Below are 25,770 nucleotides of genomic sequence, written 5' to 3' on the forward strand. Positions count from 1 at the left end.
GAAGTAAATGAGGAAAATGTGATTTCACAGATATATGAATGGAGAAAAGTGAAATGTTTTTATAGCCTTTTCAAATAATTGTGGATATTCTTTGACACTACACTAAGACTTGGCAAAGGAAAATTTTTAAAGGTTAATTTCAATGTGAAATCTGAAACCATTTTGATAAACTTTTTGTACAATGTTGTTCTGAAATTTATTCATCTGCCTTATACTTTAAATAGACCTTTTACCACAAATATGGGTTTATAATGTCATATTCATACAGACCCTCCAAATGTTGGTTTTTTTCATTATGCAATATCAAAAGAATCCTATTTGTTAATATTAACACCCATCTCATCAGAAAAGTCTTTGATGTTTGGAAAGTTGTCATGCTCATGGTGATGGACGCAAGGTTTCCAAATTCTAATATTTGCTTGAAAAGTTGAATTTTATTGTTGACAACAAATACCATCAGATGTTTCCCTGAAGAAACAAGGTCACTTCCTTAGTTTTCAAAACATTTTGCCAAATATCCAAGACTAAATAATCATAGCTTGTTTATCAGTTATTCTCTCAAGTAAACATGGTATTCAATGAAAATGTGGTTAGCTTACTTGCAACTTAAATACATCATACAATCTTTTTTTTTCCCCTGGGAAAACTATATGCAACACACCACAGAGGCATCTCTCTCATTTCATCATGCAGAATATCACAACTGTATGCACTCAAAAGTCAAGATCTTTAAAAATAAATTAATAATAATAATAATTTGCACTGTTTCATCAAAGATATTCTTAATTAAAACTAACAATTTTTGTTATGAGCGTACAGTTAAGAAAGAATTCAATGATTACTAGTACATTTTGGTGCCACTGCCTTAATTTGTGCTAAGGCATGAATAGTTTTACCCCCATTGCTTTTGCACCATCAGTGCAAAGTAAACACATGGAGAAAGGAAAATAACATTTTATTATTGTAAAAATGTTTTTAATCTTGAGAACATTTGAGTATTCATAGTTTATAACCAGTCCAAAGGTATTATTATTCCTTTTTTTCTAGTGAATAATATAAATGAGAGAACTTCAGAGAATTGCTCAGGATGACAGGTAAGAAGTGGCAGAACTAGGATCTAAACATATCAGGAATGATTCTAGAGCTTGTTTTCTTAATCTATTCCAAGACAATGATGCCCATAGATGATAGCAAGTGCTCATTTCCATCCCTCTTGACCTCGTCAAGATTGGTACAGGTAGAGGTAGGGGTATAGGTTGAAGGCTTGTTTTGTCAGAGTTACAATCAGTTATTTCCAAGTTATTTCAAAGGAGAGTTATATGGCTGTAACAAGTGAGCACCTACCATACTGCCAGGAAATACTAGACACTATATATATATATATATATATATATATATATATATATATATATATCACTCTATGTATATATATATCACTATATATCACTCTATATATCTATATCTATATCTATCTATATATATTGATATATATCAGCCTTTTAACATTTTAACAAAAAATGCTCATGATTCAGTAAAGAATGAAAAGAATAAGATTGTTTTCAAAGATGTGGAATAGAAAAAAGTAGAACATGCAAATTGTTGATTTCAGAGAAAATGGGAAAATTACACTTTTGAAGTACAATGAATCAAAAGAAATGGTGTATAAAGTGATCATTCATGGCATTTTGCAATATTCTGGAAAATAGGAAATGAGGAAATTAACTAGGATAGATGCAGTGGGACTAGAAATAAAAGATGAAAATAAAAGATACTCAAGAGATAGAATCAACAGAACTTGGAAAATGATTGTTGACAACGTTCAGGGAGAAAAGAGACAAAGACAAATTTGAAATATTGTGCCACGCTCACACTGTTCTTGTGTATGTGACACATCTCCCCAACTAGACTGTAAGCTCTTTGAAAACAAGGTTGCATCTTTGTTGTTGTTGTTGTTGTTGTTATCACAATATGACACAATGTTGAGCACATTGTAGGCATTCAAATACCAGAGTTAATCAGGCAACTCAACCTTTAGCCCTCTTACATTAAAACCAAATAACCCCTTTCGTCTAACCTTTCCTTATTAGCTCATTCATACAAATTATTTTAAGTATTCTTCCATTTTGTTTAACTCAGTAGTCATTTATTGAGCATTTGCTGTCACCAGGAATTGGATTAAGAGCTAGATGCAAATATAGTGTGGCCCCTGTCCTCCAGATGCTAAGAATTTAGAGGAAGATAGACACATATATAAATAACTCTATGGTCTTACTCACAATTTGAATGAAGTCATGTGGAATCACAGAGGAAAGGGCAATCACATCTGCCTGAAGCAATTGGAGAAAATATCAGATAGGATTTGAGATGAATTTTGATGTTTCAGTGGCAATTCAACAAGAGAAGAAGAGAAGTGTTTTTGGCAGAGGAAGCAGGTCAGTTTAGTTCATGCAAAAATTTATTCAAATCTTTTCACATATAGGTACTATATTATTCTGGCACAGGAATTGAATAACTTAGTTTTAATACTTTGGATTGATGCTCAAAGTAGAACCGGGAAGGTAAACATGTAAACAAGTATAATATAGTGTGCTATGTGTAATAATAAAATTGTGACCCAGGCACAGAAAAATACAGAGGAGGATGAAGAGGATAGTGGGGACCTACTTCCAGGTATTTTGCTTTATATGCTTCCAAGGGGTATATAAGACTATATAGAAACAAGTAGTGAACAATTTAAAAAGCAGTTACCCTTAGATCATCTCTCTCATTTGTGTATATATTCCTTTAGTCACTGGGTTGAACTGTGTGACAACTATGGAATGTGCCTCACGAACTGCCAATTATAGGGAGCATAATTGACCCAGACCTATATATATGTATTTCAATTTAATAATTCTCTAACATTTAAAATTTGATATTTCACTTAAGAAAATTTGATTCCTGATTTCTGTAAGGAGGGGAGAACAATCTTTCAACGTCAGACCCCCATTCTAGAATGGCAGAAATTCAAGAGCTAAAGAGAACCTCTTCCCTTTAGGTAAAATATATGCTCATTCCCCACTTCTTATTTTATTCCCAGTATGGAGATCAGTTGCCATTTAACCACACTCTTGCTCTATTGTTTTACCTCTCCTGGGCCCATTTCACTCTCCTATATATGTTGTCTGCCTTAATAGCTATTTGAATTTGAGATCTGCTATTTTGAGCACATTTTACCATGAAAATAGTGTGAAATTAGTTAGGCCTGGAAAACAGAAGAGCAATGAGGACAACAAATGAAATTCTAAGCTGGGACAGTGATAATAGAAACTGGGAGGAACTGGATGGATTTGAGGATATTTTAGGGGTAGAATCAACAAGACATGATATTTAATAAAATGTAAGGACTGATGAGCAGGCAGGAGTCAAGGATGACTCTCAGATTCCTTGACGTGGTAAACAAGTGACTCGTGAGCTACATTTCTTTCTGGGAGCTGTTGAGGAGTGCATATTAGCTTCTAATAGCATTTCAGCTAGATATGATTGCAGGGCACAAGAGACATGATACTTGGCAGTTTTGTAGGTGAGTGTAACTGACAACATTCTAAATCATATCTTAAGAATTCATAGCTTAAATATTGTATTTGATCCCAAATTACTCTCCTTGCTTTCTGACTCATTCTACCAAGCCTATTTTTAACTTAGCCTGTTCACCGTCCTTGAATTAATCACGGTAAAATATCATATTTATCTGGTCATTCCTTATTAAGAATACCTGCTTTCTCTAAGAAAGCCCATACTCCTAGGTCTGGCATTCACAAAACATATGCATATACCCTTAAAGAGTTGTTATGGGGACCAAAGGAATTAACTGTGCCTGGAACTTATTCCTGATATTCCTATAGTTACTTCCCTTATTTTCTTCCCAGTATCTTAACTATCCATAAAAGGGGAGTTGTAAGGTCTAGTACAGTGCCTGACATGTAGAAAGCACTCAGTGAGTGCTAACAATTACCATCATTCTTTCTCCAGACCTCAGTATTTTTTTTCTGCCACTTCAGTGACATCAACAGATCTCTCAAACTTACAAGGATCCAAATTGAACTCTTGATTTACCTCTTGCAATCTAGTTCCCCTAGCCACATCACAGTCTCTACATCTCATATATGGCATCTCTGTCCAGAATCTTTGATTCTTCTCTTTCCTTGAATATTCCAACCAACAGTAAATCCTGTCAATTCTACCTCCAGATCATGTCTCAAATCTTGCCATCCCTACTGCTTCCAGCCTATCTAGCCACCATCAATTTATGACCTGGGCTGTTTTAACTGGCCTTTCTGTCACCACCTTTTGCTCTCTCCAAAGTTTTCAAACAGCAATTAGTGTAATCTTTGACTAAATAAGACCATGTTACTCCACTGTTTTAAATTTTCATGACCCACAAAACCTACACCATCCTATTGAGCCCCCTGTGTCTGACCCCTGCTACCCTCTCTAACCTCTTCTCCCCCTTTCTTACCTAATCAGTTTACAGCTATTTCATTTTAGTTCCTTGAACAAGTTAAGCACTTTCTTCTTCTTCGGACTTGGTGCATCTCGTTCTTCTACTTGTAATTCTTGTAACTGCCATACTGCTTCACATTCTACCTGTCTTCTTATCTCTACCTTAGGTCTTTGCTCACTTTCACTGAACATTTTTGGCCATTTTTTTTTCTTCTCTCTCCTTGTCTCTTTTTGTATTCCAAGGAGACTTCAGTATCAGCCACAAAGTACTCTGACTTGATCATCACTTTAATTCATTCATGGGACCTTTACCACACTGACATGACTATCAGGGAGTGCCAGTTGATCTCTGAAATCTTGAGTCCTGAAATCCCAGTGTCCACAGACTGCTGTTCCCTTTTCTATCCTCTGTTCTCATAAATCTGTACTTTGACCTTGTCATGATCTTATTCTTTCTTACCCACTTCTCTTCTTCCAGGCTGAATGTATTCCTTGATTCTCTTCCTTTTCTATCTTTTCTGATTTGCATTCCTCATTCCTTTGAGAGTTAACTACATTTGCTTTTCAAATCTCAGCCCTAGAGCAACCAAACCTTTCCTTTTCACTGTTCATGATTACTAATCGCTGTGGGAGAAAATCCCATAATCATGCTGATGATGCCCCACCTCAGTGCTGCTCAGCAGACCTCTACTCATCCTAAGGTGTTTCTCCTGCCTCACAGGTGCAATTCCAACCCTTTACTGTTTTATGTAAGTCATCAAATTCATTCTAGACTTTCCCTTTGGTATCCTGACATATAAATGTATCAGCAAAGACATCAGTTAAGACCACCTTCAGCTTTTTACTCCTCCACCTTAAAATAACCCTATAACTCTTCTGCCTTAAAATAATACTTTGTAAGAATTTAGTCCTTCTTATCCCAGATAGAAAATTATCCCTCCCCCTACCTAAGGCTGAGGTATGCTATCTCAAAAAACAAACTCATCTGTTCTTTGGTTAATCACGTTTTGTGAGTATAAAAGTGCGTGTGTGAGTGTGTGTGTTTTTGTTTATAGTAAGATGTATTTATAAGGAAAATTAAAGATGGACTTGCTCAAAATGACAAAGTCCAAAGATCTATAATTCTGACATCATTGAAAACTTTAATATATTGGTGAATATACTTTCAAACTTTTCTATGCATATATATTATAAAATGTAAATATTTTTAATGTTCATTTATTTATTTGAGAGAGCGAGTGTGTGTGTGCATGGGGGAGGGGCAGACAGAGAGGGAGACACAGAATCTGAAACAGGCTCCAGGCTCTAAGCTGTCAGCACAGAGCCCAACGCAGGGCTCAAACCCACAAACTGTGAGATCATGACCTGAGCTGAAGTCGGATGCCTAGCCAGCGGAGCCACCCAGACACCCCATAAAATGTAAATCTTATATTGTATTCTACTTTACCTGAATATGTATTGTAAACATATATTCATCTCATGATACCATTGTATTCCTTGCTGTGGTTTTACCACATGTATTTAACCAGTATCTATGGTAGGGAATCAAGAATCTGGACTCTAGACCCTATTCTCCTCCTTCATCAGGATTTTGCTTCCCATGGACTCCCTTTCTCTTTCATACCTTCAATCTCCAGTTCCAGGGGCTTCATCCCCTTAGCTCCCAGAGGTGCTTGAGTCCTCTCCCTGTCATCCTCTAAAACCTTGCCTCTTCCCTGCCTCCTTCTCATGAGACTCTACCACATGTCTCTCCTAAGAACAAAACTCTTTCACAAAAATAGTAATCACCCTTTAACTTATCATGAGTTCTTGGGCCTATTTTAAACTGGCATTTTCTTTATACCTATTTATTGAAACCACTTTCTCTCTATAGTCCCCCAACCCCTGAAAACACTTTCCTACAGTTACCAGTCCCCAAACACAGACCTCTGGTAGCTCCTTGGCAGCAAATACTAAATGCAACTCCTAGAAGTTTTAAGTAAGTGAAAACAGGAATCTATTATTCCTAGACTAAGAATGATATTCAAAAACACATGGATTGTTGGGTGACATGTTTAAAAAGATTTTTTTTTGGTGGGAGATCTTTATGTAGCTAACTGTAAGCAACAATAGTTAGAAATGTCTGAATTACACTTATATCTTTATACCCTAAAAATAGGCCTTTGGAAATGAGAAAGACTTTGAATGATTTTCAACAAGTAATGTCTATGAGAAAAAGACATCTTTTTATTCCTTGTGCCATTCCAGATTTACTGCCTAAAATAAAATATCATCCAGGACAATTTAGAAGATATTTGCTAACTCATGTATCTTTCTATCAAGTGACATTTTTACTTCTGGTATCTAGCTTGAGGATTATTTTAATTTGCTATTGTCTGTTTTAGCCTTTTTTATATCTGTGCTCCATCTACTTATATTGTTCACTATTCTATATGTTAATCACTAGTCAATTTTTGCACTAGGAATTTTCAATCTAGATGTATATCAGAAATTTGCAGATTAGAGGCTGAGGTATGATTATATATCCAAAAACAATATATATATACATATATATATATATATGTATATATATACATATATATATACACACATATATATATATATACATATATATATATAATTTTGCTGTATAACTGATATTAAATAAAAATAAACAAATGTCTTTGCTGGAGTAGCTGTGCAGAAAATAGACTTGGATATTGATGATTCTGGGCAGAGAGTTAAAAGAACATATAGATTCTTCCTAGAATGAATGGGATGTACAGGACTCTTGGAGTTGGTAACAGATTATGTAAAATTTCAGTATTATTCAACACAGGACATGGTTTTTAAAGGTTAAAAGAGTTTTACAGGGCACCTGCATGGCTCTGTCAGTTAAGCATCTAACTTCTGCTCAGGTCATGATCTCACAGTTTGTGAGTTTGAGCCCTGAGTCAGAGTCTGTGCTGACAGTGCAGGGCCTAGAGCCTGTTTTGGATTCTGTGTCTCCTTCTCTCTCTGCCCCTTCCCCACTTGTGCTCTGTGCAAAAATAAACTAAACATTAAAAAGTAAATGTCAAATATAAAATAAAATAAACATTTAAAAAATTAAATAGAAAATATAAGTTAGAAGAGTTTGAGTCTTTATCTAGTTTTTATTTATCTCACAATTTTGACTACTGCAACCTAAGCATCCCTTTCTCCACATTCAGAATTTTTAGCTAAATTATCTTTACCAAAAGAAGAGTGGTTTAGACTTTTTAAAAAATCTAGAAAATGGTTTATTATTATTATCATTTTTTATTACTTACCTACCATCAAATTAATTTTTTTTTTAACCCAGGAAAGGCAATGTGATATAATGGAAAGAAAATCAGATTTGGAGCCTAACAAATATGACTTGAATCTGAATTCTACTGTTGACTTGTTTTCTGTGTTTAGAATGTTATCTCACTCTTCTTAGCCTCAGGGTTTTTCATTTGTTTGTTTTTTTTTTGTTGTTGCTGTTGTTTTTTAATGTATAAAAAGAGGGAAATGGTATGTACTGAATGGGGGATTATAAAACACCTAGGTCATTGTGTAGCACCGAATAAATATGCAATAAATATCAGTTCCCTTGAGGGAATTTTTAGTATTTATGTAAGTTTTGTATATTATTAGGAGTTTATAATTTTTTTAAAGTCTCCTTCTTAGGTAGTTTGAATTATTAAGTACTTTTACTATTGCTAATTAGTAATTAATTTCTTGTTAAAAACAAGTCATTTTCTTTGAATATTTTCAGTGGTGATCATAGTATAATTAAAATTCCATAAACGTTTTGTTTCCTCTCACATTTATATACTGAGCATTTCCTGTTTTCATTATCACAATTTTAATGGCTCCAAAATAGTCCCACATTCAGATATATATACCCCAGTATTTTTAACCATTTCTCTATTGTTTGGATGTTTGTTTCCAGTTGTGAGTTGTTCTTTGTTTTGTTTTTAACATTAAAAACATAATACTGTCATGAAGCTTTGAATACAAATCTTTGCACACATCTCTGATTATTCCTTTAGGATGAATGCCTAGAATTGAATTACCAGATCGCACAATACTGTAAAGTAGGAACTTCTAAAAAATCAAAGTAATTCTTTGTAAATAGAACATTCTGTAAATGCATATGATTACGATATAATTTTATTTTTCTCTTTTTTGTAACCTCATTTTGGGAGTAATTTTCATGTAAAGAATAACTTCAAATGAAAGAGGAGCTTTTCTAAGGGTATAGTATTTATATTTGCAACCATCAGTTAATTGATAAAGTGTCTTTCCTCTTTGTTGATTCTTTTTCTGAGAGGAGATGGAGTATAGTACATGATGGAGGAAGTGCCATTTGGCTAGGCAATGGGCTTGTGCTCTTGGGGGAGAGTCAACAAATGTGGAGGTTTGGGAACCAGGAGAAAGAAAGGTTTGTGCCAACCACATTCATCAATCATGGAATCTGTCCAATTGAAAGGGAACAGCAGCCCACCCAGAGTCCTATACAGGGACTGCCCTCACCAGCATGGCACCTCATGGTTGCCGTTGACTGGGTCAAGTATCAACACTCGGTTAATTAGCCACAATTCTCAGGATCTAAGGATGTCAGCCAGGGGTCTGCCTGTTCACATGGAGAGATTGCTGCTCAGAAAAGAGAGGTTCTTGGGTCTGCCCCTGCAGCTGGCTGGCTCTGTGATGATTATCAGGAGGCTGGAGTGATTCAGCCATGGAGAACAGCAGGCAGTAATTTCACTGCTACTTTTTATCTGTCCCTCTCTCCACTCAATGCTGGCTGGTGGCAAAGGCCTGAAAAGGACGGCTGGGAGAGAACAATAAGGGGAGATGGAAAACACTTTAAATAATTTCCTTAGCTGAATTCAGATGAACATCCTCTAAAAAACCAAGGGGACTGGCCAGGCCCAGCTGGCAGACTGGTTTTAACTGAAACACAAAATTTGCTTTTGGAAATCCTTGAGACTGGGTACACAGGTCCAGTTACACTCTGCCTCTACCTACCTCTTTTCATGGTGGATTCCCTGACGCATTCTTTTCCTCAAAGTAGATTTGAGGGACAGGAAAATGTATATTAATAGATGCCAAAGCCACCATATTCTCCATATTAGAGTCAATTCCAAAAACAGTAGTTAAATGTTTCTAGATTGTCATCATAGCTATTACTTCAAAGATCTATTGATTAATAATGGAAGTTTTAAAAATGCAACAGTGATCAACTTTCACCTCTAAAGTATTCCTTTTTCTTTGTTGCCAAGAGTAGTTTTCCTACAAATCTAGCCAAAGATCCAGAAGAATCCTTTAAAGTCATTCAGTTTAACCTCTCAGAAGATGCTCAGGTCCCTCATGGTCAGTGACTAAGCAGCTGCTCTGTAGGAGAAGGCCCCTACCTCCCTTCCAATAAAATAAATAATTTTATTTTTTATCCCCTGCTCAGTTTTGACAAAGTTTGGACAGTTTTGTCTCATCATTTGTCCTTCAGCTAAGCCACAGTTTGAATACCTGAGTTTCCATTTTTATTCTTGTAGCTACATGGAATAAAATGGCGTATACTTCTATATTGTATTTCTTAACACAGTGTGGACTTTCACCGTGTCTTTTCTGAGTCTTCCCTTTAACTCTTGAATACGCTCAGTAAGTTTATTTGTTGATTCATTCATCAATTATTTATTGAATAATACTATGTGCCAGAGAAACAACCAAGAAACAAAGATGAATGCTACACAGTTCCTGTCTTCTTCAAGCTTAGTTTGAAAAAAGGATAGACTCATAAGTATATAACATCAAAATAACATAGTGCATGGTGTAGAGAAGCACAGAAAACTCAAAAGAGTACTAAATTACCCAGAGACGTGGATTTGGGATGACCATTTAATATTTTCTATGCATGAATATTTTTTCTCAAATGGCAAAGTTTTGAATGCCCTCTCCAAAAATATGTATACTCTCAGGAGTAAGCATTTGAGTACCTCCAAGTCTGTGCTTGCCTCTTTCCCTGTCCCCTTACTCAAGAAATTATCTCTGAGGTGCCAACTCTTGTAAAACCAATACACCCCAACTGATGTTCTTGGAACTAGACCCACATTGCAATGAAGATACTCATCTCCCTTTCTTTTCTTCCCAAACCCCAAGATCTTAGAGAAACTTCCTCATAAGTCATCTAAATGCTGTCCTTGTAACCATATACATGACAATGTAGTTGACATTGCAGTGAAAATGTATTGATTACCAGATGCCAGCTTATCACTGCCTTTTCTGTTCTTCCTTGAATTCCATGAAGGGAGAAATCTTCTGTTTTTTTTCCCTGCAGCCTTAGTTTCCCTGTAGCCTTAAAGTCACATAATACATACTCTAACAAAACTGATAGACTCATCTGGCGTCAATAGGTACCTAAAATCAAGAATAGAGTCACTTGCATTCATGGTAAATACTTACCTCATCCGGTTCATTTTGCTATCTTCATTTGAGAATTCTTGTCTGTGTCTTGGAACTAGTGTACCGCTTCTCACCTCAGAGATTTTACATATGTTCTTCCTTTGCCTAGAACCTTCTGTCCTCATCCCCAGTTCTCATTCTGACCCCTTCAAAAGTTGCTAACTGCTCTTCACCTTCAGGGAAAGTTCCTGTGTTTTGTTCTTTTGTTAGCCACTTCTACACCCTGAACTTATGCTTCGTGTGCCTCATAAACTGAGATGTTCACTGCTATAGTTCCAGGACTTAGTCCAATGCCAGACACAGAGCTGGTGTTTAAAGAATATTAAGTAAATTTATGACCACATGACTGCTACTGAGTAATATCTCTGTTAAATGAGATTTGGATTTTTTCGAAGAAAACCAGAATTAGAGAACTGCCAGAAGTATAAAGACATGGGATTTCCGTTGTTATGGTTGAATTATTAATTTCTGCCTTTCAACATAAATGTACAATTGTGTAAACAACCATCTGGAATTTTTATTATTTAAGTCAATAAAAATTGCTAAACATTACCTTGACATTTGCAATGATATAACAGTCAGGTTACAGCTGATCTTATTTTGACATTGAACTTTTCTGACTAATTGAATGTCCTAATTAATTTTTCTGGATAACTACTAAATTCTTAGTCCTCATCATTTTTTATCCAAGAGCAGAAATTAATCAAGTAATAGTAACTTTAGGAAGCTGTATTGGTTGTAGAGAAATTAAATATCCAGTGACAGAAGACTGGTTAAATACATGCTAATATATGACCTTGATGAAATATTTAGCCATTTAAAATGGATAATTATAAACACTACCTACGTATATGAATATGGCTTAAAATATAATGTGAAAACATAATATGAAAACATAATGTAGCCAAGGAGATGGAGATTAAAAAATTATTAAAAATAATAAATAAGTAAGATGGTTTGTGAATTTGGGGAAGACTTTTAATTACGTCTTACATACAGATTTTAGAAAGTTACATGTATATTGGATGTCAATTGCTATAATTTGCATGAGTAAGTATGAAAGCTTTATTAGAATATAAATTATCAAATTTATATTCTGCAGTAGTAATGCATTCTTTGCCTATGTCTATTGCAAATTAAAACCTGTTTATTACTGGAAAGTATCTCACATTTATTATAACTGTAGAAGAGAGACCTGCCTTCTGAAGCCAACATTTCCTGTTACATAGGAACACATTTATTTGATGTATAACGGTGCTGGAAATAACAAAATTAAAACAGCCAAATTCACTACTCTACCAAATCAATTTTCATGTAACTGGTTTCCTTCCATTCTTTTCCATATGTATGTATAATTTTTACAACTGACACTAATGTTTTTGCAGTTTTGCATATAACACAATTTGTAAGCTTGTATTTCCTACTGTGTAATGATCATTTTAATTGCTATGTAACAGAAACATTTCTTAAAAGCGAAAATATGAGGTCCTTTGTAGAAACAAAAATATAAGACCCCTTAGACCTCTTGCAATGCAGAGACAAACTTGAGTGTTTTTCCTGACCTTCCTTTGTCTGCTGACAGTGCACTTTATAGCTTTGCATAGAAGACTGTTATCACCTGATTTCCATTTGAGTCGTAAGATGATAACACAGGATGCAAGGGGAACTAGGTTTAGGTGACAGCCATATCATTTAATGTCTACTTATTGTTTCTCCAGGGGAATTCTGGCCTGGGATTCAGTATTGCTGGAGGGACAGATAATCCCCACATTGGAGATGACCCTGGCATATTTATTACGAAGATTATACCGGGTGGTGCTGCAGCAGAGGATGGCAGACTCAGGTAAAGCTCTGAAACGTTAGAATTATTTGGAAAGTAAATCTGCCACATCAATGAGACACATTTATACCTTTGCAGAATAATAATTTTACAAGGCTGTACTTGAAAGACACAGCTGTCAAAGCAAGCTTTCTGTAATGACTTTGCAGATTTCTTATTACTTACTAAATTTCAAGCAGTATTTAATTTGTGTTTGTTGAAGGGCACTACATTCAACATTCAGCATGGCACCATGAGGAAGGTATGCAGATAAATTTCTTGTTCCATGGGGACTTCAGTCTAGTTGGAAGGAAGAATACTCAGAGCTGATGAGCAAATAATAAAATGTATAGAAAACAATATACTGTAAGTAGTATTAGCAGATAGGGCAATGGTATCAACACTGTATGTATCCATAGATTTTTTTAGTCCATTTATAAGGGCTTTCTGTAGGAGTTTGAACAGAGAATCTAAAAACTATTCCATAGGAAGATTCTATTCTGGGTCTAAAAATAATTAAGATTTCAGTAACCCCACAAATCTGAATTAGAACATAGAAGGAGAAAGAACAAGTTATCCCAACCAAGAGAGAAACCAACGGGATGAGGTTGACTGGATGAGGACCACAAGGTGAGCTTGAGTAGGCAGATGGAGTGGAGTCACATAATGCACAGGATAGACTAATAGCTGTTTGAATCAGGACCCTTGCTCTTTAAAGAACCGAAGATTATTTGGGCAACTAAGAGGCACACAGGACAATCAGTAAATAATATAAAATTCTATCAGAGATCAAAGCACTAGCTAACAGGCATTGTAGATTGGAACAATTAAAAGAGATTTCCCTGGGGAGAAAAACATATCCCAGTGTTAATTTCATGCTTCTACTAGACTGTGAATCCCCTCAGGCCAAGAAGTTACATATAGAAGTGAACCAACAAATTCTTGCTGAATGAATGAGTTTTTGAATTAATGAATTCATTAAAGGAGATGGAAAAAGAAGTTAAACTAATGAGTAGGGGGAGAGAAGGTAGCACAAGCAAAGTCTTATTGGTAAGAATGACTTTAGCTTATGGGGCACCTGGGTGGCTCAGTCAGTTAAGTGTCTGACTTTGGTTCAGGTCATGATCTCATGGTTTGTGAGTTCGAACCCCACATCGGGCTCTGTGCTGACAGCTCAGAGCCTGGATCCTGCTTCGGATTCTGTGCCTCCCTCTCTCTCTGCTCCTTTCCCACTCCCACTCTGTCTCTTTCTCTCAAAAATAAATAAATGTTGAAAAAATTAAAAAAAAAAAAAGAATGACTTTAGCTTGCATGGGGCCACAATGAGGACTGTGACCTAAGTATCATACATGTAAGCCATGTAGCCTTTCCTTGTCTGTTTTTTTCATTAAACATAAGTAAGCTAGTTTACTATTTTTCTTATAAAGCAGCCAAGGACACTCTGTTCCCTATCTGCTTGTTTCAATGCAGTGATTACTTACGACAGCTTGTGGAAGAGAATCACAGGCTTTTTTTTTTTTTCAGGTGCATCTGCATCTCCTTTCAAGACCAAAAAAACATGAGTGACACTCCCACAGGAAACACATGCTTTTTGACAATAGAATTTTCAGGCTGAATTGATGAGATTAATTTCAGAGTACAGAAATATCCATGCTACAGAGTGAACAATTTGAAATAGATACTGTGTAATTCTCATGAGTCATAGTGAGGACTGGGTTTGCTAATACTGGATGCTGGTGAAGTGCCATTTTCAAAGTTTAAGAACAGAGTGTTGGAAGATGGTTCTGAAATTGATAGCCCACAATCATTATCTCATACTACTTTGCCTAGAAATAGGGGAATTTCCATCTCTTAGCCAAATTCTGACTCTAAGGTTTAGGATACAATAGACTTTATGTTGAGTGCCTATCCCCACTGTTAGGAATGAAAAGTGACCGTGCTACCACTGATTGACTGCAAATATAGGGAACAATCTCATGCCTGCAGAGGTAAAAGGAAATTCTGCTAGAAGCAGCATTGAATAATTGTAAATAGAATAATCATAATGCTAGCTAAAATTTGTTGAGATTTTATTATGTGTGGGGAATTGTGCTTAGATAAATAGATGATAGATCAAAAGATAGATGAAAGAAAGAAGGAAAGGAGAAAGAAAGAAAGAAAGAAAGAAAGAAAGAAAGAAAGAGAAAGAGAAAGAAAGAAAGAAAGAAAGAAAGAAAGAAAGAAAGAAAGAAAGAAAGAAAGAAAGAAAGAAAGAAAGAAAGAAAGGAATAGAATATATGCAGTCATCTTTATACTTGCAGCAGCCATATGAGGTAGATACCATTATTTGGCCATAATATCAACTCATGAAATTAAGTCTTCACAACTTGGATGATCATCAAGCTAGCTTTGAATACATCCAAAAATTAATCCTGAATATCACTTATGTACTCTCTTAAGTTCTAATTCAAGAGTAGAATCTTCTACCTCATGTGGTTCCTTCATAAAAACTCCTAAAGGCAAAATTTTTCACAATGTTAAGGGGCAACTCTAAACATTACAAAGTTTGTTATTTTTCTATTGAGTCACATTTTTTTTTATTCTGTCCTCTACCCATGGGTCTTGTTCTGGCTTCCTGGAGCCAGGGCTACAGCCTATGACTGCATATGTAAATACTGCCTCTTAAGGTTGTGTAGTGGTACGTGAATAGTGGTCCTAACTTGAGCAACTAAAAATACCTACTCTCCAATCCACATTGCAGCCTTTTGCTATGTGAAGACAGCTATTGATTGGATCTCTATTTCACTTCGATAAATCCTTGCTACTCCCACGGAGATTGTTTCCCCCCTTACTGCTTCCTGCCCTGAACTGGAATGGCCGGGAGACATCTAAGAGATCAAGAATATTTGATTGAAACCTGGCAGCATGACATTAAGTGTAGATTTTTAGAATTTGGCAATCTATTTATTTCAAAGCCTTTATTTTACAGAGGAAACTGAGGCTCAGTAGGATGACTTATCCTGAGGTATAAATCTTTGGAAGCTCTACTTTAAATAGAATCCAAATGTTTTGACTCAAGTAATTAACACCATAAGGTAGTGTTAAGGGATAGTAACACCCAAGCCCACCTAACAGGCACACTGTTCAGAGATGGACCAACAAGCTGTGATGAATACTTTCAATCTCACCATTAGTCCTTTGGACAAGAGAGCAGCATGTTACAATGAGCTCTGGGAAGATGTAGGTTCTAATCTGTATACTAACATAATTGGTCTTGGAAAATTAGACTCTTTCAGTCACTGTTTTCTTTTCTGTAAAATGATGACAATAATACTGACTCCATTGAGTTGTTCTGTGGATTCAGTGAGAAAACCTATGTCCCTAGCTAAATCAGACATATATTAGATGCCCAATAAATTTTATCAGTGTCTTCCCCTTTTCCCTACCTGCCCTCTCTATCTCTCAGTGGTCTTTCCTCTGCTCTTGCCTGTTTTTTTCTCTTTCTCATTGGTTTTCTATTACCTTTCATCTCATTCCTTCTATATTTCTTTCAGTCTCTTTTCAGCTTCCACATCTTTCCCTAAACTTCCTATTCCCATCTGCTTGTACTCCTTTTGTTCCTAGTTATTACATGGAATTAGAGCCCATTTAGAAACAGTTATGGTACCAAAAAAGTTTCTATGTTTCTGTTCTTGAGTTTATAATATAGTCAACTGAATCTGCTATGTTTCCCTCACTTAAAAAATAAGTTTACAAACTAAACGTGGTTATCTTTTATTTCAAAAATCTTTGTTCTTTCATGTGAGTTAAACACTATTTTTAAGTGTGTTTTTCCATATTATGAATTATATTTTTAACAAATAACACTAAAACTTATAGAGAAGGTGGCATAAAGAAAAGTGCAGTAATGGGTCTGCTCCTCGAAGTGTAGAAATCTAGATTCTACATTAGTGGATATATTATAATCATGTCAACAATAATAATAGCAAAGACCCACATAGTGCTTCAGTGTGCTAAGTACTCTTCTGGCACATTAACTCATTTAAAGTGTACAACAACTCATTGAAACCCACACTTTTATTACCTCCATTTTTCAGAGAATTAAATCAAAGAACTGAGAGATTGAGTAACTTGCACAATATTGCATGACTAGGAAATGTTGGAGCCAGAATTTGAACCCAGGAAGTCTGGCTCCAATGTCCATGGCTTTACATTCTAAGTTATTCTCAGGGGAAAGGGGAGACACTTAAAGATACACTGTAGGGGGTAACGTTCTGAAAATGCCACTCCTCAGCATTCCACACCGTAATCCATAGCCTGTGACTATCATATCACTCCTGTCATTATGTTATGTTATATGGCACAGTTGACCTTAATATAGGGAGACTATTCAAGTGAGCCTGATCTAATCATGAGTTTTAAAAGTGGAGAACTTTCTCTGACCATTGGCAAAAGTCAGAGATTCAAAATGGGTGAAGTACTTGAGACTGTTGCCGGTTGGAAGACAGAGGGAGGAGGCCATGTGAGAAAGAATGTGAGTGGCCTCTAGAAGCAGAGGGTCTTCAAGTGGACAGCCAACAAGGAAGCAGGGACTTCTGTCCCACACTTGCAAGGAACAGAGTCCTACAACGACCATGTGAGCTTGGAAAAAGTCCCTAAGCCCCCAGATGACACTGTTGGTGGGCTGATATCTGGATTTCAGCCTGTGAGAACCTAAGCATTCCAGCCACACTGCACCAGACTTTTGATCTATGAAAAGAGTGAGCTAATAAATGCATGTTGTTTTATGCTGTTAAATTTTTGGTAATCATCTAAGGAGCAATGGAACACTAACATATACATCATTCTAGGAATTCTAGGTTCATGGTTACAAAATCTTCCTGCATGAGCTCAGTCACACTCAATATGAAGTGAGTGTGCAGGCCTGAGACACAGATGAAATAAGAAGTGATTCTCTGCCTCATGAGATTAGACTCCAAATTGAGCTCAGGTCTCAGGGGTTACCCCAGAAGAGAGATGTAGGAGAAAGAACATACTATTTGGAGTTGGAGGACCTGGGTTTCAAGTTCTGCCTTTCTAGCTGTGTGACCGTGGGAATCTTTTTAAGCTCTCTGGGCTCCAGTTCCCTTACTGATAAATTGGAGATAGGAACATAGATCTCAGGAAGCTATGGTAAGGATTAAATGAAACATTGAATGTGAAGGAATCATGTAAAATTCAAGGTCCTCAACACAGCTCGTTCTGCCGAGCCAGCCATTTAACAGCATCCTGAACTTGAGCCGTAAGTCTGTGACATCCAGGAAGGAACACTTTTGGTAGAAGTCTAAAATAACTCCCAGTGACCCGCATCCTATGTAGTCGCTTCCCCTTGAGTGTGGGCAGAATCTGTGAGTATGATGGGATTTCACTTCCATGATAATACTGCTGTATGTGACAGAAGAGATTTCACAAATGTAATTGAGGCCCCTAATCAGTTGACTTTGAAGTAATCAAAAGAGAGATTATATCATGTCTGCCTGACCTCATTATATGAGTACTTTAAAAGCCAAGAGACTGTACTGCCACCTGGACAAAGAAAATTCCATGTTGTAAGAGGATCTTTGGAAGAGGTCATGTGGCAAGTAACTGAGGGCAGCTGATAGGAGTTGAGAGTGGTCCCCGGCCTATAGCTAGCAAAAGGGACGATTTCAGGAATATGGCTGAATTCTGACGATAGATACATGAGCCTGGAAGAGAACCCCATGGTCCTGAAAGGGATGACATCCAGATGACAAAATAAACAAAGCAGACCTTGACACCTTGACTGCAACCTTGGGGGACCCAGAGCCAATGACTTCACTAAGCTGTACTCAGACTCCTGACCCACTGGAGCCTGAGATAATAAATGTATGTTGTTTTCAACTTCAAAAGTTGTGGTAATTTATTACACAGCAATAGAAAACTGATAGGAATGCTATGGAATTCTGGACTCTGAAATTCCCTTGTGGCAGGGCTGCAGAGTGGCTTGCCCATGGCAGGCCTCTGCCAGCACGACCCCACTCTGAACTCCAGAAACACTGATCAGGCCTCATAGCTTGCCTCAGGCTCTTCCCATCCCTGGAGGCAAGAGGCAAAAGGCACAATGAGAAACAAGGGATGAATGGAGATCAGAAATGGGAAAGAAACCAGCCCCCCAAGGGAAGAGACAGCAGAAATCTGTTTCCTCTGATGGCTGGAGATGTGCCTCTGAGCTGGAGTGGGAGGGAGAGAGTCAGAGCTATGGGGAAAATGGGGAATGAGAGCTAAGAGGCAATGCAAGAGAGCACATAGTGGTTTAGATTAATTTCTGTGGACAATGATCTTTTCCCCATGCAATTTCTTTTTAAATATAACTTATAGTGTATATGTGTTTATGGATAAGATAGCTGTCCTTTGTGGAATATGTATAAAATGCAGAAGAGTAGACAAAAATTAAAACAGCACACTCACTTTTACACAACACAAAGTCAATTACTGTTAACATGTTTTATACATTTATTTCTGGGTTTTTTTGTGTGTTTTTTTTTAATTTTGTTCAGATCATGCTCTATATATTTAGCATTTAACTTCACATAACCTTCTTTCATAAATCTCTCCCTAGATAATTTTTAAAAACCTTTACAAATATTTTAATTTCTATTTAATAATATATTTACCATGCACATTACTAAGAATTGATTTTCAGTGTCTCAGCATTTTAAACAACTGGAAATCTTTTAGAAGACATTGTTGACCTTGTTTTTTATACTTTCCTTAGGATGTATTTCTAGTAGAATTTCAGGACCAAAAACTTATGAGCATTTTAAAGAATTTTGACACATATTGCTAAATTTCTTTCCAGAGAGATTGTACTAAATTTTACTTCTACCAGCAACGTTGAAGAAGGCCTATTTTATGATATGTTGTTGGTATTGTATGCGCTTACACATATATAATTCTGGGCTGTTTGCCAAGGCAAACAATGGTATATTTGCTTGCTTTACTTTGCCTTTATTTGACAGTTAACAGTAAGATTGAACTTTTCAAAAATGTTATTAGTCATTTGTATTTTTTCTTCTAGAAGTAGTGATTCAAATTGGATAACATTACTTATCTTTAAAGTAAGAATATTTTAGAAAGAACATTAAGTTTCTTCCAGAGAAAAATAAATATATCTCCATGCTTTGGAGAATGATTTTTATTTCTACTTTTGTTTCTGAACCATAAATATGCCCTTTGTGTGGCTTCAAGTCCCTGGATTGCTGCAGACCAATATTGATCTGTCATCCTAGGGAAGAACTATCACATGACAGCCACCATTTGGCGATGCAGCAATGACATTTTACACAACAGTGCATTTATTAAACCCATCTACAGCACAAAAGCAGCATGTAGTAGCAGGCAGAAAGGATGGCTGCTTGCCAGTTTCCTGACAAGTGACACAATTTAATCTCTCAGCCCTTAGCACAATAATTCCTATTCCCAGACAAGATGAAAAAAAAAAAGTTTTCTTTAAATCATTTCTTCATTTGTTCCTTCCATGTCTGTTTTTTGCTAAGGTTGGCTTTGTCTTTATAAAATCCAAGACAACATATGTGCTGATTTCAAGAAAGAATAATATTGATCACATTGAGGTTTGACTATATTGACCAAAGTTCAGAGGTTGAGGATCAGTGTTTCAAGAATACAACTCCTGTGTATAAACTACAGCATTGTCCTTTTGGCTGTCATTTGGTAATTTACTCTCTGATTTTTTTCATTAATTCATATCCATTAACTCACTGGTGATTTTAAAATAAGAAAATGAGAAAGAGAGAGGAAAGGGAAGAAAGGAGCAAAGGGAAGGAAAAGAAGAGAAAAAGAAAAAAAATGGTGATCATCAGGAGCTGAGGATAACATATAACCCTGTAGGTGGAAAAGACAAAGGTAAACTTAATTTCTGTGCAATTGAAAAACACCAAGCAGAAGAAAGAGAGCAACCTCCAAGCATAATTACACCCAAGACCCACTTTTAGATTAAGGAAATAGAAGACTTCCAGTGAGTAAAACTGCATAAGAGATTGCTAAATTTTTAGAGTACCAGTGAACTTTCAAGATTTTGGATGATTGCAGATTAAGACCTCATGCAAGTCCACCATCAATTCCCACCACCACATAACCCAATTGATTATTGCATGCAATGACTATGACGAAGCTACATTTTTCAAAGACAAAGATTCTCAGTGTCTTCAAAACTATATAAACTCTTCTTTCATTATTGCTTTGGGGGTAAAGCAGGACATAAATCCAACTGTTACCCTGAACATCTTCATCAGAAGAAAAGCATCATTATTTAGTCCAAATGACACCAGCACCCTCCTTAGAAAGAAATATGGGGGGAAGAAGACCTCAGTGGACTCATTTTTATGGATTATTTCCTTTCATATCTTCCTGTAGGAATAAATAGGTGTGAGATGCAACATCCCTGTGTCCTTTGACTTTATCAATATTATCAGCCCTGAATGTGTTTTGACAACCTGCTTAGACAATAAAAAAAAAATCACCTAGCAAATGGTTCCATGGTGACTGGTAATGACAAGTCCCCAACAATTTAGAACTACACAGGAACATTTCTAAGCAAGAATAATTTTAGCTACATAATTGGTTGAACACCAGGTACCCATATATAGTCTTTCATAGCTGGAACAGCATCTCCAACAATTTTCCTGTTTTGCTCAACTGTTATGTAATCTAATAAGAGAAATCCTTCAATTGGCTAAATGAAATGGTTTTATGGTAAACATACCTCCCCCACTTTTTTTAAACAAATTGTGCCAAGTCTTCTAGCTATCCACAAGCAAAAGAATTAAGTTGGACCCCTACTTTATACCACACATAAAAATTAACACTATGTGGATCACAAGAGTAAATATTAATGGGTGACCTTGAATTAGGCAGTGGGCTCTTAATATGAAAACAAAAGCAACTTAAAAAAAAACAGATAAGTTGGATTTCATCAATATTAAAAACTTTTGTGCTTTAAAGAACATCATCAAAAAACCCATAGAATGAGAAAAAAAAGCAGATAAGTTGGATTTCATCAATATTAAAAACTTTTGTGCTTTAAAGAACATCATCAAAAAACCCATAGAATGAGAAAAATATTTGTAGTAGTACATTTGATAAGGGATTTGTATCCAGAATATAGGAAGAAATTTTATGTCAACAATAGACAAATAACCTAATTAAAAAATCAGTAAAGAATTTTGTGTTAGTTTCCCATTCCTTTTTTTTTAATGTTTATTTATTTTTGAGAGAGAGAGAGACAGAGCACGAGTGGAGGAGGGGCAGGGAGAGAAGGAGACAGAATCTGAAGCAGGCTTTAGACTCTGAGCTGTCAGCACAGAGCCCGATGTGGGGCTCAAACTCACTGACTGCGAGATCATGACCTGAGCCAAAGTCAGATGCTTAACCCACTGAGCCACCCAGGTGCCCCCTCCTATTTCTGCTCTAACAGATTATCATAAACTTAGTATCTTAAAATAACGCAAATTTACTATATTACAGTGCTGGAGGTCAGATATCCAAAATGAGACTCACTGAAATAAACTCAAGGTGTTGCAGGGAAGCTCCAGAGGATAATTGGGAGAATCCATTTTCTTGTCTTTTCCCACCTTTTTAAGGTCCATGGCTCTTAACACGTTTCTCCATCTTCCAAGAGCATCAGTCCAGTCTTTGCTTTTGTCATCATATATCTCTTGTCTAACACTACTGCCTCCTTCGTATAAGAACTCTTGTGATCACATTCGATTCACCCAGATAATCCAACATAATCTCCCTGTCTTAAGATCCTTAACTGAATCAAATCTGTAAGTTTCTTTGATCTATAACAATGCATTCCCAGTTAAGATATTAGGTCTTGAACTTTTTTAAGGGGAATGGGGAGGGATTATTCTGCTTCCCATAAATTTGAATAGATTATTTCTTTAAAGAAGATATACAAATGGCAAATGAGCACATAAAAAGATGTGAAACATTATTCATTAGGGAACTGCAAATCAGAACTACAGTGAGATACCACTTCACACCCAGTAGAATGGCTATAATCAAAAAAGATAGATAATAACACATGTTAGCCAGGATACAGAGAAATCAGAACCCCCATGCACTGTGGGTAAGAAGGCAAAATGGTACAGCCACTTGGGAAAATAGTCTGTCAGTTCCTCAAAAGTTAACAGTTACCACATGAATGGCAATTCTACTCCTAAGTATATATCTGAAAAGAATTGAAATTTATGTCCACACAAAAACCTTTTTTATAATATTCATAAAGTATAAACAACTCAAATATCTAGTACTAAATGATAGAGAAATAAGTTTGGTATACCCATGCAAGGGATATTATTCTGCCATGATAAGGAATAAAGTACTGTTACATACCATATCATAGATGAAACTTGAAAACAGTATTCTGTGTGAAGGAAGCCTGATACCAAAGGCCACATATTGAACACTTTTTATTTCTATGAAGTGTAGAGAATAGAGAAATTGATATAGGTAGAAAGTAGATTAATGATTGCCAGGGGCTGATACGGGATTTTTGGGGCATGATGAAAATGTTTTAAAATTAGATAGTGCTAATAATTGTACAACTATATGATTATACTAAAAATCAGTGAATTGTACACTTTAAAAAGCCATATTTTAAAATATGGGGATTATATCTCAATAAAGTTTTTACTTAAAATATCCAGTCCTTATTTTCTAGCATAAAATATCTATTATTTACAAATATGAAGTTTTTTCTTCTAGTTTTAGCAAGCTCACAACTTCTTCACATTGCTATCAAGATACAGAAATAATTCATTTGAGGTTCCATGATTTAGGAAAGTTCTTTTAGGAAATAATCTCTTCACCAAAGAGAGAGTACCTGTGGTTTGGGCTCCATGCCTGTATGGTCAAAGTAATCTCTAAAATAGGCAAATATCACACCATGTTTCCATTTCCTAACAAAACTAACCGATATTTGACCTTCTGTGCCAGCTGCTAAAACATCAACACTTCCGAAAAATTATGTGACAAATAAAGGTTTTATTTTCAGAAGCCACAAACAAATCACTAAGTGCTTTAAAATTTAGGAGGATTAATTTAGACTGAGTTTTATAAAGTTCAGTTATCCAAATATACTTTTGGAAGAAAAAACCTTATTGATCCTGGCAAAGGAACAATAGGATTGTTAAAACATAGATGTGATGGTTCACATCCCTTAAGACTAGCTCCATGAGGCTCTAAATATTCTGATGTAATTCTAGTCCCTGCTTTGTTTATAGAAAGCAATTTCTGGCACTGTTTGTAGATCTAGACTCAAATTCCCAGTTCAGACTGAAAGTTAACAAGATGCACTGCTCTAGTGAAGGACAGAGACAGACCTGGGGATCTCTGCCACTAACTTGCTGGGAGACCTTGAGAATGGTACATAATCTTCATGATCTCAGCATCTTTCTCCTTTAAACTAGTATAATAGAAGCTCTTTGGGAATTTTCTGTTTCAAAGTCAAATTCTTATCGTTTGACTTTTGTTGACTGAGACATTCAAAATGCTGTTATAATGGTCAGAAAATCAACCCTTTGTTTTGATTAAATCTGTAGATCTGAGAACATGCAATCTTTATTACATTCTGAAAGCAAAGAGCTGGTCACAACTTTAAATGCTGATAAAGTACTTGTTATTATTTATTCCTCATAGTCTCCCAAGAAGGCGTGTTGTCATTCTAATATTCAGAAACTGTATTTGATATTGATTTTAGTAAATAGCTATTTGGGATCTAGACCAAAACAAAATAGTTTAGGGTGAGGTGGGCAAGGCACTCCAACTAACCCCTCGTTCCTAGTACAGCAGTAATTTTCAAGAATAGTTTTTCTGAACAGTTACAAATTACATTATTTGGAAAGGCCTAATAATGTGGTAAGCCTTTGCAAGCATCAAGTTATTACACGTTAGATTAACAATTAGATGCCAAAGTCATTAAGATGTTAGAGCTGCTTAATATTCATTCAGCTCCTATGCAGGAAATATGTAACAGTCAAATGGAGATGTATGTATCGTCACCTGAGTGAGGTTTATTTCTCCAGCTCTGCGGTCCACGCTGGGCAACATATACTGACAAGATATCCCTCCACGTTCCCACCCCCTCCATCTACCCACCTCTGCACATTTTAGTTTCCCAGAGGAAGCTGGGAAACCAGGTTAGAGTTTAGAATGTAAGACTCAGAGTTCTGCCCCAGGAAATCCACATAGGGCAAGCAGGCCCCAGTTTGAAGCCCCTAACTGGCCTTTTCTCTTCCTGCTACCAGCTCCTGCTGTACCAAAAGGAAGGTGGGGATATGTCTGTGACACTACACTTTGCACATCCAAGCTTCATCCACATCTCCTGCAAATAGTCATCCTTCCACCGCTTTTCGGTCTAAGGTTGTGCACAAAACCTATACCATCAGTCCTTAGGAACTTGAACTTGGAAAGCGATTTCTGCAGCCACTCTAAAGTGGGCTGGAGTCAAGGAATTCTAGGGTATGTCTCTTGTGGGAGAAGGGGAGTCTATCCTAAGTGGTCACCTTCCCTAGGCCTTATGAACTCCCCATGAGGTGATCATTAGTGGATGTTAATTTCTTAAAAGTTAGTTGGCAGATACAATAATGGAAACATGTTACTGAATTTTGGGGCCCAGTAAAAATAAAATGAACAGGATATGTATATTGGTAGAGTTCTTGGCTTTTAGGATATCTCATATTAAGTTTTTTAGAAGTGACTGTTGCCACCACCCCATTTTACAGAGAATATGTTTTGCTTTGTCTTAATGATAGCACATTTATTTGCTTTAGATGACTTAGTTATTTTCTTGATAACTAGATTTGAAAAAAGAAAACATGGGAATCTCTAAACCACCTTAAAATCCCACCCTTCTATATGTCTGAAATCTCATGTTACCTATTCAATGTTCAGTTTCCTATTACATCTAACACTATCCCTTACCCATAATAAACACTTGGAACTAATAAGGGCTGCCATTT

At 36.1% G+C, this 25,770-nt stretch overlaps 1 protein-coding gene across 27 annotated transcripts in view; it reads left to right on the top strand.

Moving 5' to 3' along the window:
* The window catches only part of DLG2 (discs large MAGUK scaffold protein 2), a 2,054,427-nt gene that overhangs the window by 1,450,298 nt on the left and 578,359 nt on the right, over window positions 1-25,770 (top strand). For all 27 annotated transcript variants that reach the window (XM_023239374.2, XM_045039809.1, XM_045039811.1 and 24 more), the window contains one exon: window positions 12,648-12,772. In XM_023239374.2, coding sequence (XP_023095142.1) covers window positions 12,648-12,772 — 125 coding nt within the window. The remainder of the gene's footprint in view (window positions 1-12,647; window positions 12,773-25,770) is intronic.

Source organism: Felis catus, chromosome D1 (assembly GCF_018350175.1).
Source record: "Felis catus isolate Fca126 chromosome D1, F.catus_Fca126_mat1.0, whole genome shotgun sequence".
Classification (NCBI taxonomy): Eukaryota; Metazoa; Chordata; class Mammalia; order Carnivora; family Felidae; genus Felis; species Felis catus.